We start from the raw sequence: 15,855 nt of genomic DNA, 5'->3' as shown, positions 1-15,855 counted from the left end.
CATGGACCCCCAACCCACACTATGCCCCACTGTGCCCTTGTTACCTATGCCTCCACACATTCTCATTGTTACTGTACGTGCCCCCCCACCCTTCTCTTGATACATGTGCCCACAGTCTTCCCTTGACTTTTTTTGCACCCACCTGCCCCTTGTTATATGTGCCCTGAATCTTCTTTTGCCCCTTTTGCCCCCATCTTCCCCTTGGTACATGTACCCCCATCTTCCCCTTGGTACATGTGCCCCCAATCTTCTCTTGCCACTTTTTTACCCAACTTCCCCATGTTACATGTACCCTCAATCTCCCCTCAGCAATTTCCCCCTACCTTCCCCAAGTTACATGTGCCCCCCCCTACTCTCCCCTTGCCAATTTGCACCCTCCTTCCCAAAGGTAAATGTGCCCTCCCACTCTTCCCTTGCCATTTTTAACCCCCCCCCCCACACACACACACTGTCGCCTTGTTAGATATGTCCCTTTCTCTCCTCTTGTACCAACACTCTGCTCGTGTCACTTATGCCCCCCCCCCCTCACATCTGTCATGCCTGCACCCAGATTACCTGCCTGTTACATATTGTACCAAACCCTTAGCTGGAAAAAGCCAACGGTAGATACAATTCGTGTGAGGGCATTTTTTCCCAGTTACCCCCCCCCCCCCCCAAAAAAAAAAAGTGATGTGAATATTGCGCCAGTTAGATATATATATATATATATGTGAACGTCGTCTAGGCTCCGGCACTCCCGCTGCCCGCCCCCCTTGGGGGTATCGTGCTCCCGTGCCTTCCTGGGGACCGCGGTCCTGATATACACCAGACAAACAAATGAGGCGGCACTTGGAGACTTAGTTGCAAAGGTTGAAACCGTGTATTTCAAATTACAGCGTGCATCTACGTTTCGGGGAACACACTCCTGATGACGGGGAGTGTGTTCCCCGAAACGTAGATGCACGCTGTAATTTGAAATACACGGTTTCAACCTTTGCAACTAAGTCTCCAAGTGCCGCCTCATTTGTTTGTCTGGTGTATATATATATGTGTATATATACTAGGTGATTCATCGCGCCCTACGGGCGCTCTTCACACCGTCGTAAGGGGCTGCGCCCCCTTAATTTGTGAACGTTTGTATATGAGAAAGATGGTTAGAATTGTATGAAAGATGCCCTGTATTGCAACTTGAGTTATAGGTGAAATGTGTTAAATAGAGAGCATATGATGTGGAAGGGGGGGTGTATTGTTTTGTTTAATTAAAAAGCGGTTACAGAGTAAGATCTACATTGATAGTGTGGATGGTACAGTGACATTTGTGGGTGTGGGGGGGCTGTGTGTGCGTGTTGTTTAGGTGTGTGTGTGCAATAGTATAGTATGCACATGTTTGCCCATCTGGCGATGCTGAACTCACACAGGTGATACCTTCAGATCCATCCCAGGAGGCATTGTGCTTATATCACTGACCCCCATGTATCTGCTCTCTTCCCCACAGTGTCACATGTAACGTCTACCTGACATTTTATTATTCATGTTTCATAATGATTATTATACTGTCCCCTGAACAGGAGACCCGGCAGCAGAGGAATGGTCCCCCTGGAGCGTGTGTTCCACCACCTGCGGCGAGGGGCTGAAGTCCAGGACCCGGTTCTGTGTCTCGTCCTCATACAGCACACACTGCAGCGGACCCCTCAAGGAGCACAAGCAGTGTAATAACACCGCCGTGTGCCCAGGTAACAGTGTAAGGCCTTGTCCGCGATCACTGGAATGTACTGGGGGGGGGGGGGCATCTTGTCCAAACCGACAATTGGCTACTGTAAGTTGTGTATTAGCAGTGTGTCTCTGTGTGTGTATCGGTGTGTGTGTGTGTTGTGGGCGGGGGGGGGGGGGGTATTTGTTGAGTCATATTGTTACAGTGACATGTCTACAACTGACATGGATACAGAAGTGTTGTAAGTTTTTGATTCATTTTTGTTTTTTTTCCCTCTTATTTTGATATTTATATAATTTAAATAGAAAAAAAGAAGTTTTCATTTTTGTGTAATTTGGTGTTATTATCGGACAGTGTGTAACGGCGTTAGTCAGCACGGGCGTTAGTTACATCGGGCAGAAGGATTGTGATGGGGTGATCACTTTCTGTAAAAAAGATTCTAAAATATTCACTTTATATTTTTTCCTGTCGTTCACTGATGACAAATATAAAGTTAGGGTTGAACTGTAAGGGTCGTTCCATGTAATAAATACAATTAGTAAATGTTTCGTCACGGATGTAATGATGATACCAATGAGAACCGCGATCATACCCGTACGGCTGCCGCAGTGTTCTGCCGGGGAACGCTGTTCAGTCCTCTGGAATTGTGTTTACAATCATACAGCGAGATTGCAGCACAATGGCTCATGGCGGGGAAGGTCAGGCTGGCAGAATGCCCCCCATGGTCATACCAAATGCCTCTTGAGAGCTTCTAACACATACACCGGGGGAGGGGGGTCAGCACATTGATGAATCCGCAGCCTTCTACAGACGTGACGCGCGTTCTGACAATACAATGTATCAGATTATAATATGCATTATATGGGATCCTCAGCCATCGCCATCCGTACGATGTTTGTAAATGATAAAGAGACGTTACTGTATATTCCGTGACCATGTGTACTACGTTCTACTGTACATTACTAGTGCGGTCAGCAGGGCAGGATTTAAGTAGCAGGCTGCCCATAGGCACAACATTGTGCCCCCCCTGTGTACCTGCTGATGCCCCACCCCCCTCTGTATCTACTGATGTGGCCGACGTCCTGTCTTCTCCTCCTCCCCAGTGCTAGAGATGTCTCCACAGCCGCTGCCAAAGAGCGGCTAGAATATGGAGCAACAGCCCTTCGCGTTTCGCGACCCCCCCTCCTGGGATTCACACCCCCCCCCCCTTCCCGCAAGGAAACCCCCCTTCATCATTTTGTGGCCCCCCATGACCCCCCCTCCCGCAATTTGCTGCCCCCCGCGAGAAGGGGAGATGCCGTGCCGCCCCCAGCAGGTACAGCACAGAGCACCTTCTCTGTGACTAGTATACAGTACAGAGCGCCTTCTCTGTGACTAGTATGCAGTACAGAGCACCTTCTCTGTGACTAGTATACAGTACAGAGCACCTTCTCTGTGACTAGTATACAGTACAGAGCACCTTCACTGTGACTAGTATACAGTACAGAGCGCCTTCCCTGTGACTAGTATACAGTACAGAGCGCCTTCCCTGTGACTAGTATACAGTACAGAGCGCCTTCCCTGTGACTAGTATACAGTACAGAGCGCCTTCCCTGTGACTAGTATACAGTACAGAGCACCTTCCCTGTGACTAGTATGCAGTAGAGAGCACCTTCTCTGTGACTAGTATACAGTACAGAGCACCTTCCCTGTGACTAGTGTACAGTACAGAGCACCTTCCCTGTGACTAGTATGCAGTACAGACCACCTTCCCTGTGACTAGTATACAGTACAGAGCACCTTCCCTGTGACTAGTATACAGTACAGAGCACCTTCCCTGTGACTAGTGTACAGTACAGAGCATCTTCTCTGTGATTAGTATACAGTACAGAGCACCTTCCCTGTGACTAGTATACAGTACAGAGCACCATCCCTGTGACTAGTATACAGTACAGAGCATCTTCCCTGTGACTAGTGTACAGTACAGATCACCATCCCTGTGACTAGTGTACAGCACAGAGCACCTTCCCTGAGACTAGTGTACAGCACAGAGCACCTTCCCTGTGACTAGTGTACAGCACAGAGCACCTTCCCTGTGACTAATGTACAGCACAGAGCACCTTCCCTGTGACTAGTGTACAACAAAGAGCACCTTCCCTGTGACTAGTGTACAGCACAGAGCATCTTCTCTGTGACTAGTATACAGTACAGAGTGCCTACCATGTGACTAGTGTACAGCACAGAGCACCTTCCATGTGACTAGTGTACAGCACAGAGCACCTTCCCTGTGACTAGTGTACAACAAAGAGCACCTTCCCTGTGACTAGTGTACAGCACAGAGCATCTTCTCTGTGACTAGTATACAGTACAAAGTGCCTTCCATGTGACTAGTGTACAACACAGAGCGCCTTCTCTGTGACTAGTATACAGTACAGAGTGCCTTCCATATGACTAGTGTACAGCACAGAGCACCTTCCCTGTGACTAGTGTACAGCACAGAGCATCTTCTCTGTGACTAGTATACAGTACAGAGCACCTTCCCTGTGACTAGTGTACAGCACAGAGCACCTTCCCTGTGACTAGTGTACAGCACAGAGCACCTTCCCTGTGACTAGTATACAGTAGAGAGCACCTTCCCTGTGACTAGTGTACAGCACAGAGCACCTTCCCTGTGACTAGTATACAGTACAGAGCACCTTCCCTGTGACTAGTGTACAGCACAGAGCATCTTCTCTGTGACTAGTATACAGTACAGAGTGCCTTCCATGTGACTAGTGTACAACACAGAGCGCCTTCTCTGTGACTAGTATACAGTACAGAGCGCCTTCTCTGTGACTAGTATACAGTACAGAGCACCTGCCCTGTGACTAGTGTACAGCACAGAGCATCTTCTCTGTGACTAGTATACAGTACAGAGTGCCTTCCATGTGACTAGTTTACAGCACAGAGCATCTTCTCTGTGACTAGTATACAGTACAGAGCGCCTTCTCTGTGACTAGTGTACAGCACAGAGCACCTTCCCTGTGACTAGTGTACAGTACAGAGCGCCTTCTCTGTGACTAGTGTACAGTACAGAGCACCTTCCCAGTGACTAGTGTACAGCACAGAGTGCCTTCTCTGTGACTAGTATACAGTACAGAGCACCTTCCCTGTGACTAGTATACAGTACAGAGCACCTTCCCTGTGACTAGTGTACAGCACAGAGCGCCTTCCCTGTGACTAGTGTACAGCACAGAGCACCTTCCCTGTGACTAGTGTACAGCACAGAGCGCCTTCTCTGTGACTAGTATACAGTACAGAGCGCCTTCTCTGTGACTAGTGTACAGCACAGAGCACCTTCCCTGTGACTAGTGTACAACACAGAGCACCTTCCCTGTGACTAGTATACAGTACAGAGCACCTTCCCTGTGACTAGTGTACAGCACAGAGCATCTTCTCTGTGACTAGTATACAGTACAGAGCGCCTTCCTGCCACCCGGCTCCAATCATTTAATTTGTGAGTTGTGACCGGACTAGACCACAATGCTGCAGGCACCCCTGTAAATGCAGTTACCCCGGGGTGCTGCGGTACATAGTTTCGGAAATGCGGGTATACCGTAAGTTATTATATTAAGTGCACATTACCATTATAGGGATTGAGGCTGTTTCCAGCAGTATTTGGGCGGATAGTACACGAGTAATAACAGAGGAATAATCCAGAGAAAGTGACAATACAAAGCAGACATGTTCTATACACAGTTATCACAATGTTCCAGTCACAGAGAACATCAGAACCTTATAATGAGACAATGACACATAACTTTACTCCGTCAAACTTCTGTAAAAACAACATTTAGAATATGTATATAGGAAAAAGGAGGTGAATCATGTTGGTTTGCAAAAGCAAACTCCTTCTTTAATGGACAAAACCATGCTGCGCTGCAGGTGAGGCAGATGTAACAGGTGCAGAGAGAGTTAGATTTGGGTGGGGTGTGTTCAAACTGAAATCTAAATTGCAGTGTAAGAATAGAGCAGCCAGTATTTACCCTGCACAGAAACAAAATAACTCACCCAAATCTAACTCTCTCTGCACATGTTACATCTGCCCCACCTGCAGTGCAGCAAAGTTTTGTCCATTAAAGAAAGAGTTTTCTTTTGCAAAGCAACCTGATGAGATATCGGACAGTTCCCTTTCATCACGGACATGCCCGTTCTCCCCCAGCTGTGTGTGGCTAAATGGGCCAACACAAAGCTATTTGGCTGAAATGTTTTTTTAAACCCCCCCTCTATGTCTCACATACTGTATGCTATGTATACTGTGCTGCGCTGTATCACCCCTTGTACCTCATGGGACGTAGACAGGCGGCACTTATGCTGAGTGTGTGGTTCGCGGACCTCTACACCCCCAGCGTCACAGTTCTGTGTATATCCGTGTGAAGAGATTTCATTTTTCCTGACCGGCATTTTTCTTACTGGGGTGCGAGAATGTCATTTCTTTCTTTTCGCTTTGTCAGTATATTTTCTGACCATTGACCACGCCATCGATCAGCGCCTGGGTAAAAACTGTCAGCATCAACAACTTAGGGGACGTAGACGTTCTGTAATATTGAGCTTATAATGGGTCTGATTCATGTTGGTCAACAGAGCAACAAATCACAGCAACTGGAGAAAATCATGCTGCACCGCAGGTGGGCATTAGCGCAGGCGGAGGGGTTCTGAGTGCCTATAGTACCCAAAAACTACCAAGAGGGACAGGCATGGTATTACAGTCCAGGGGACCTTGTGATGGTGTGAGCTTATTCATGGGGGGTACATCGGAATGTTGGGACAATAGAAGTACAAAGCGTCTCAGTCATAGTTACATAGGGTACACGGCTGAGTGGGCACCAGCAGCTTTCAGAAGAGGCTTCACAAATAAGCATGCCGCGGTGGCAGCCATTGCAATCCCAGCATGCAATGGAAAAGGCATTTCCAGTGGTTTGGGAACATCAATGGCTGCCAATTGAAGGCGTCCGATGCCAGTGATCAGGGACTGCCAGGGGGAAGCGGCCCGCAGGTTAACACTAATGTGGTCAACAGTCCATAGGTCAACAATGATTGGTCAACAGGCCACAAGTTGACACATGAAAAAGGTCAACATACCTTAGATCGACAGGGTCCAAAGGTCGACAGTTGAAAGGTTGACAGGGTTTAAAAGTCAACAGACAGCAGGTCGACAGCTAAAAGGTGAACAGAAGACGACATGGACACTGTCTAGGTTTAAGGGAGGGGGGGTTGTCTATTTTGTCAGTCCTGGTCCCCACAATGATTGGCAGGCAGCCTTGCTCATTGGTATGAGAGAAACCAGAACTGTTCTTCTCCAGAACACAATATGGATAATATACCGTTACCTGTGTAATTACATACTGTACGATGCCGCCAGTGCCTCCTGTGGATCAGTGTATAGTGTTTAAGGCACCGATGTCATTTCTTACATCCTGTTGGCGCAGTTTATACGTGGGCACTTCCTTCTGGTCAGACTGCGGTGGCTGCCGGGTCCGGTGTCGTTATCTGTAGATGATCGCCGTATATTAATTATTGATGAGCGTAAGTCTCTGGGCTGAAATGTCGCTGTCAGCTGTGAACATTCCAATAGCCGTAAAGTCTTTGTACTAATAAGCTTCTTATTATCATTATCTTTATACGGTCGGGGTTGGGGGACACTGAAAAGCCTACAGTAGGTGTCAGTGCGATTTTATATGAGCCAGTATAATGATAATGTACCGCCATAAAAATTCCTCACCCCCAATTTTTACCCTCCCCCAGTTGAAAACTAACCCCCACTTTTAACTCCCACCCCATTCCTCCGTTCTAACACACCCGCTCCACATTGATGCGGCCGGCAAAGGGGTTTCTGCGCCAAGGGTGGCTTGTTTTAGAAAACAAGCCACCCCCGCCGTCTAACCCCCTCACCGGCAGCTCACCCTATTATATGTTCCGGGAAGGCAACATATGAACGGCAAGGTTCGCCGCTAATGCAGCAAGCCCGCTCGTATATCGGCGACCCTCACCATTTCCGCACTCGCCGTTTCCATCTCGCTGGAAAAACACAACAGCACTGCTGCCAGTCACAGCTCACCAAAAGGCACCGGAAACACCCCTTTAGCCTATGTATTTTATGTATCATGTGTTAAAGTGTACTTTCACTTTGAGCTGTGACAGTTTTTATTTTCACTTTGAGCTGTGGCAGTTTTTATTTTCACTTTGAGATGTGACAGTTTTTATTTTCACTTTGAGATGTGACCGTTTTTAGCCCACAATCTCTCAACCCCACCCTCAGACCCTATCTGCTCCTACCTACAATCTCTGTCTTTACAGCTTCGTCTCTCCATATGCAGCAGGTTTGAAACAGACCAGTGTCCCTGCAAAAATAGCTTTCATTTTGGTCCATCGAGTGGCCTCTAGTGGTCAATGCTGGTACTTCACCTCATAAATATGAAAAAAACTGCAACATGCATTAAGTCGACATGGTCAACAGATCGACGTGGTCAAAAAATTTACATGAAAAAGGTGGAACTGGCAAAAGGCCAACATGAGTTTTTCATGATTTTTTTTTTTTAACCGACTTGTTCGTACTTTACCATCCCAGAGGGCTTAGGGGGACGCGACACTCTTATACGGTGTCCAGGTCAACCTGTGTCGACATGGACACCCCCAAAATGTGAAAAACTCATGTCGACCTTTTCCATGTCGATCTTTTGATCATGCATGTCGATTTTTTTAATGTGTCGACCCTTTCACTGTCAACCAATAATGGTAGACACTTTTGACCTAGTGACCTATACCCGAGAAATGGAGACGATCTAGTGGAGGTCGGTGATGTTCCCCAGAAGAGACAGATTGGATGGGTGCAATATGGGCAGATCAGGGGCATATACTGTCCGTATATTTTGTGTAAGTATATACGCCACGGTCATTCTGTAATTGGACGTAGGGCCGGATTCTGTTGCAGAGGTTTTCACAAATGGCCGATGTTTTGTTACTGCGCATTTGCAAATGGGCCCGTGGTTGCATTAAAAGACCATTGCGCACATGAGTGGAGACTGGATAGTTACCAAACATAGACACAAAAGTGGCTGAGCTGTGGGCATGGGATGGGGGTGCCACGGGCTTGTGCCGGTTGTGGAGTTCTATCTGCATGGTCCAGGATTGATGTGAGCCACCGATGTTTGCCGATCTGATGTTGCAGTGTGCACGAACCATCCGCCGGATCTGCACAGTACACGTATATGTATTTACTATGACACAGTCCATCTGTGCGGTGTCATATTTAATTAGATGATACAGTACATGCATGGTCCTACCTGTAGCCACCAATAATATTCTGTCACCTTCTAGCCTGTTGGCATGATATTTACGTCACCACTTCTGCTGGTTCCATAACCATGGTAGCCACGGGTCATTTGGTCTACAGCATGATGGCCGACAGTCATTAGGTCGACACCATTCGGCCAACATGGGAAAAGGTCGACATGGTTCTAGGTCGAAAGGTCATTAGTTCGACAGGTCATTAGTTTGAAAGTGTTTAGGTCGACAGTCAAAAGGTTGACATGGGGTTTTTCAAGGTTTTTTTTAGCCGACATGTGCCGACAGGCGGTATTTTATGCCCTACCATCCACTAGAGCACGGTGGGAGCGAGCATTGCGAGCGAATCGAGTGATGCAAGGGACTGTGTCCATGTCGACTGTGTTGACATTAGGGTAAAAAAACAGTCAAAAAAACCCCATGTCGTCCTTTTGGCTGTCGACCTAGACATTGTCGAACTAATGACCTGTCCAACTAATGACCTTTCGACCTATAACCATGTTGACCTAGACCCATGTCGACATTTTCCCATGTCGACCTAATTATGTCGACCTAATGACTGTAAACCATCATGCTATCGACCAAATGATCCCAACCCGGTAGCCAGTCACAAGACATATGTATAGTGGGTCAGATTCATGTTTGTAAATAAAGTAAAAAAAAAGAAATTGGGCAAAACCATGCTGCGCTGCAGGGGGCAGATGTAACGTGTGCAGAGAGAGTTCGATTTGGGTGTGTGTGTGGGGGGGGGGGGGTGTTCAAACTAAAATCTAAATTGCAATGAAAAAATAAAGCTGTCCGACATGTGAGGGCTACATGCAACAGCAGCCAGTATTTACCCTGCACAGAAAGACTGTAACTGTATTTGCTCCTCTTACATGGGAACATAGGGCCTTATTCAGACCTGCTTGGAGCAGGCCAAATTCGGCCCCTTCCCCGATGTTTGGGGTTTGCGCAGGCACGTTTATGCACATGGGCAAACCCTGGGAGTGAACGGTGAGCCGTGGTAGGCGGGGGCGGACAGGGAGCTGGAGCAGGGAACGCAAGTGAGCCGATGTCTGCTCGGGTCAGTCTGCATGGAGACTTTGCAAACCTACATTTTATCCTTGTCTGCGCTGTGACCCTCCCACTCCTCCTGGACCTCCTGCCAACACCGGAATGAGAGTCTGTGTCTGGCAGCCATATATCTGCACCCTCCAGAGAGAATTTGAAATAGAGATAATAGTATGTAGTTAGAACGCGAAGGAAAATGCACATTTAAAACAAATTTCCACTTCTTATTTAAAGACAACAGCAAAAACGTATACAGTATTTGGGATTTTTGCATCATTAAACCTCTTGATGTTGTAATTCTTCTTTACCAATAAAAAAAAAATAACAAATCCGTAAAAAAAAAAATAGGCGAAAAATCCAGGACGCGCACATGCCGCACATTTAATCTTCTCTGTGCTTCTTGAATTAACGCAAAAATCTCCCTGAGCAGGCGACATCGTTAGGGGAAACTTTGCAGAACAACCCCATATTTCTCGCTCCCGGATGAGTGTTCTGGCGCGGGCGGAGGACCCGGTAATGGGTGTAATGAAGGTGGAATGTAGAGACGTTTGTGCCATCGTCTCCTCCGCACTGTGAGATCTGGGTCCTATATCTTTCCCATGATGAGGTTCGCCTGACGAGCGGTGTGTGGCCTATATTACATTCCCGAATTCCTATTGAAGATTCTAATTACGGAGCGTGGCCGTATTTTACATTAAGTAGTAAGCAATAAATATGTGAATGTATAATGAGGCAGTCATTTACTCCTCACTGCTACACCTTCCCGGGGAAACAATGTTATTGCTGGTATATATTTCCATAGTAATTTCGAGAGATGGTTGTCATGGCGACGCTGGTTACGAGGGAGAATGGGTTGGTGCGCGGAGAATTTACAAGTCAGGGTCTCTGTACCATCAAGGCCCGCAGCCCCAGTAATTTGGGCATACAATAGGTTTAGTTATGTGTTATCTGTTTGATAATAAGCCGTGTTCAGAGCATGGGGCCCTAGGCAGGGTACTGGTTTGGGGCCCCTTCTCCAGCCCTAAATGTCAAAAACTCACACATGGAAATAAATTTAAGTAATCCGGACATCTCTGTGCCCGCCGGGCATGGACCAGCACCTAGGTTACCTAATGGATAATCCTTATCTGACCAGAACCTAGGTTGCGTAATAGATAATCCATCTCACACCAGAGCCTAGGCTGTCTAATGGATGATCCATCTCTGACCAGAGCATAGGCTGTCTAATGGATGATCCATCTCTCACCAGAGCCTAGGTTACATAATGGATAATCCATCTCTCACCAGAGCATAGGTTACCTAATGGATGATCCATCTCTGACCAGAGCCTAGGTTACCTAATGGATGATCCATCTCTGACCAGAGCCTAGGTTGCCTAATGGATGATCCATCTCTCACCAGAGCATAGGTTACCTAATGGATGATCCATCTCTGACCAGAGCATAGGTTACCTAATGGATGATCCATTTCTGACCAGAGCATAGGTTACCTAATGGATAATCCATCTCTGACCAGAGCCTAGGTTACGTAATGGATGATCCATCTCTGACCAGAGCCTAGGTTACCTAATGGATGATCCATCTCTGACCAGAGCCTGGGCTGTCTAATGGATGATCCGTCTCTCACCAGAGCCTAGGTTACCTAATGGATGATCCATCTCTGACCAGAGCATAGTATTCCTAATGGATGATCCATCTCTGACCAGAGCATAGGTTACCTAATGGATGATCCATCTCTCACCAGAGCCTAGGTTACCTAATGGATGATCCATCTCTGACCAGTGCATAGGTTGCCTAATGGATGATCCATTGCTCACCAGAGCCTAGGTTGCCTAATAGATAATCCATCTCTGGCCAGAGCATAGGTTACCTAATGGATGATCCATCTCTCACCAGAGCCTAGGTTTCCTAATGGATAATCGGTACTTGTGTAGTTTCACGGCGCCAGCATGGCGCTGTGCTACTTCCGGGTTCTACGCTCGCCACAAACTATGTTAAAAAAAGTAACTTAACTCCATGCCAACATGGATAGTTCATACCTCCACTATCCATGTTGGCTTGGAGTTGATTTTAAATAGCGTGGCGAGCGAAGCGAGCCCCGCAAGGGGACTCAGACGCACGCGCCGTGAAACTACACAAGTACCGGATAATCCATCTCTGACCAGAGCATAGGTTACCTAATGGATGATCCATCTCTCACCAGAGCATAGGTTACCTAATGGATGATCCATCTCTGACCAGAGCATAGGTTACCTAATGGATGATCCATTGCTCACCAGAGCCTAGGTTACCTAATGGATGATCCATCTCTCACCAGAGCATAGGTTGCCTAATAGATAATCCATCTCTGGCCAGAGCTTAGGTTACCTAATAGATGATCCATCTCTCACCAGAATCTAGATTGTTTAATGGATTATCCACCATTTTCAAGGTTTTACCGCATTTCCCGTATGTACTAAATCCCAGCCAACGGGTTTCTGATGCAGCGGGAAATGGCGGCAATAGCTGACGTTACTCTATAGAAGTCTATGATCTTCTTTACACATTGTTGCTGTAGAGGGATCTGATTGGACGCATCCCCTGTGGCCTCCGTGTCACGATACTGCACAAGGTGGTGACATCCTGCCCCCAATGTCTCCCTAAGTACATAACAGTAATGTAGGAAATGTGACTTTTCGGAAAAATAGAAACACAATTGAAATAAATATGTTTTATGTTCGACAATGTAGTCGGTTAGTGGCTGATTATTATCATTATGCTATGGCGATGGGCCTATTACTTATGTGGAGGCCTGGGGCTGTATTCTCAATATCCCCACTGTAAATCTACCCTTGGTACAGTAGGTGGTGCACTAATGGAGAAGAAATGATGAGCTTATTGAGGTAGCACGTCTAGGCTATGGAAGCCTTGTACATGTGATATACTGCCCCCCCCCCTCCTCATACTGCCCCCCCCCCCCCTTCATAATGTCCATCTGTTTGTCTTTCCAGGATGTAGCTCATGCACCATTTTAGTTGCCCTTCCTTGTAGCCTCTGAAGATATGGCCTCCAGAACTGGGCACAGTGCTCTAGAAGAGGCCAGCTGCAGAATATCATGCACAGCCCTCCTACCAGCTCCATTACATAATGGACAAACCCTCTTATTAATTATAGGTATTTTCCAGGGCTGTGTTTGGTACCACTATTGGCCCCTGCTGGCCTTGGCTCCAGCGATCTGTTCCGGCACAGCTGGTTCTTTGTGTCTGAGATCAGTTGTTAAATATATGGGTGTTATTGTAACCACTGGACATTGCTATGTACACTCTGGTGCTCTCTACGTGCTGGTAATGTGGTGAGCCTTGCCCCTGCCAGCAGCGGTTTATGGATAGTGAGAAGAGCAAATAGTCCCATCCCCTTCACATAGAGGTCACCCCACACGTCCATCATACCCCTGTATAACCTCCATCATTCCCCTTCTTGTCTGCATGGGTGCTCAGCTCCTCTCCCCACGTCCTCTGTCTCGCCCCTTACTGATAGCATAGTCAGTGCCCACCCCCGCGCACTTCTCAGGATCCACCTCCCACCATTATTTCCTGGCAGACTCTGCTAATAATGATACCAGGGATTTTTTTTTCCCCTTGTTTTCTTCCCAGTGGCCTTACTGTATTTATCACTGGTTACTGAGTACATCTAGATGAATGTATTTATTTTAATATTAATGTTCAAATGATCCATTCTTAAGCGCTTCAGATCACTAATAATGTAATCCAATGTCCAGGAGATTGTGCCTGTAATGAAATTCACAGACAGGGCGAGCATGTAACAAACAGGGCGAGCATGTAACACAGCAGACAGGGTGAGCATGTAACGCAGCAGACAGGGCGAGCATGTAACGCAGCAGACAGGGCGAGCATGTAACGCAGCAGACAGGGCGAGCATGTAACGCAGCAGACAGAACGAGCATGTAACGCAGCAGACAGAACGAGCATGTAACGCAGCAGACAGGGCGAGCATGTAACGCAGCAGACAGGGCGAGCATGGAACGCAGCAGACAGGGCGAGCATGTAACGCAGCAGACAGAACGAGCATGTAACGCAGCAGACAGGGCGAGCATGTAACGCAGCAGACAGGGCGAGCATGTAGCAAACAGGGCGAGCATGGAACGCAGCAGACAGGGCGAGCATGGAACGCAGCAGACAGGGCGAGCATGGAACGCAGCAGACAGGGCGAGCATGGAACGCAGCAGACAGGGCGAGCATGGAACGCAGCAGACAGGGCGAGCATGGAACGCAGCAGACAGGGCGACCATGGAACGCAGCAGACAGGGCGAGCATGTAATGCAGCAGACAGGGGGAGTATGTAGCACAGCAGACAGGGCGAGCATGTAACGCAGCAGACAGGGCGAGCATGTAACACAGCAGACAGGGCGAGCATGGAACGCAGCAGACAGGGCGAGCATGTAACGCAGCAGACAGGGCGAGCATGTAACGCAGCAGACAGGGCGAGCATGTAACGCAGCAGACAGGGCGAGCATGTAACGCAGCAGACAGGGAGATACTATGATGCAGCAGACAGGGCGAGACTATGATGCAGCACATAGGAAGGGGTAGTAAGGAGAGGATGAGACTATGATGCAGCACATAGGAAGGGGTAGTAAGGAGACGGTGAGACTATGATGCAGCACATAGGAAGGGGTAGTAAGGAGAGGGTGAGACTATGATGCAGCACATAGGAAGGGGTAGTAAGGAGAGGGTGAGACTATGATGCAGCACATAGGAAGGGGTAGTAAGGAGAGGGAGATACTATGATGCAGCACATAGGAAGGGGTAGTAAGGAGAGGGAGATACTATGATGCAGCACATAGGAAGGGGTAGTAAGGAGACGGTGAGTCTATGATGCAGCACATAGGAAGGGGTAGTAAGGATACGGTGAGACTATGATGCAGAACATAGGAAGGGGTAGTAAGGAGAGGGCGAGACTATGATGCAGCACATAGGAAGGGGTAGTAAGGAGAGGGAGATACTATGATGCAGCACATAGGAAGGGGTAGTAAGGAGAGGGAGATACTATGATGCAGCACATAGGAAGGGGTAGTAAGGAGACGGTGAGACTATGATGCAGCACATAGGAAGGGGTAGTAAGGAGACGGTGAGACTATGATGCAGCACATAGGAAGGGGTAGTAAGGAGAGGGCGAGACTATGATGCAGCACATAGGAAGGGGTAGTAAGGAGAGGGAGATACTATGATGCAGCACATAGGAAGGGGTAGTAAGTAGACGGTAAGACTATGATGCAGCACATAGGAAGGGGTAGTAAGGAGAGGGAGATACTATGATGCAGCACATAGGAAGGGGTAGTAAGGAGATGGTGAGACTATGATGCAGCACATAGGAAGGGGTAGTAAGGAGAGGGAGATACTATGATGCAGCACATAGGAAGGGGTAGTAAGGAGACGGTGAGACTATGATGCAGCACATAGGAAGGGGTAGTAAGTAGACGGTAAGACTATGATGCAGCACATAGGAACGGGTAGTAAGGAGAGGGCGAGACTATGATGCAGCACATAGGAAGGGGTAGTAAGGAGCGGGAGATACTATGATGCAGCACACAGGAAGGGGTAGTAAGGAGAGGGTGAGACTATGATGCAGCACATAGGAAGGGGTAGTAAGGAGACGGTGAGACTATGATGCAGCACATAGGAAGGGGTAGTAAGGAGAGGGAGATACTATGATGCAGCACATAGGAAGGGGTAGTAAGGAGACGGTGAGACTATGATGTAGCACATAGGAAGGGGTAGTAAGGAGAGGGAGATACTATGATGCAGCACATAG

At 47.8% G+C, this 15,855-nt stretch overlaps 1 protein-coding gene across 4 annotated transcripts in view; it reads left to right on the top strand.

Moving 5' to 3' along the window:
• Nucleotides 1-15,855, top strand: part of ADGRB1 (adhesion G protein-coupled receptor B1) — a 399,558-nt gene that overhangs the window by 192,133 nt on the left and 191,570 nt on the right. For 3 of the 4 annotated variants that reach the window (XM_083144946.1, XM_083144947.1, XM_083144948.1), the window contains exon 5: nucleotides 1,548-1,712. The exons of the other annotated variant lie outside the window; for it this stretch is intronic. In XM_083144946.1, coding sequence (XP_083001072.1) covers nucleotides 1,548-1,712 — 165 coding nt within the window. The remainder of the gene's footprint in view (nucleotides 1-1,547; nucleotides 1,713-15,855) is intronic. 4 annotated transcript variants of the gene reach the window in all.

This window comes from Crinia signifera, chromosome 5 (assembly GCF_055691185.1).
Source record: "Crinia signifera chromosome 5, ASM5569118v1, whole genome shotgun sequence".
NCBI classification, from domain to species: Eukaryota; Metazoa; Chordata; class Amphibia; order Anura; family Myobatrachidae; genus Crinia; species Crinia signifera.
Note: the sequence above shows the minus strand (reverse complement) of the source record. Positions and strands in the feature narration are given on the sequence as shown.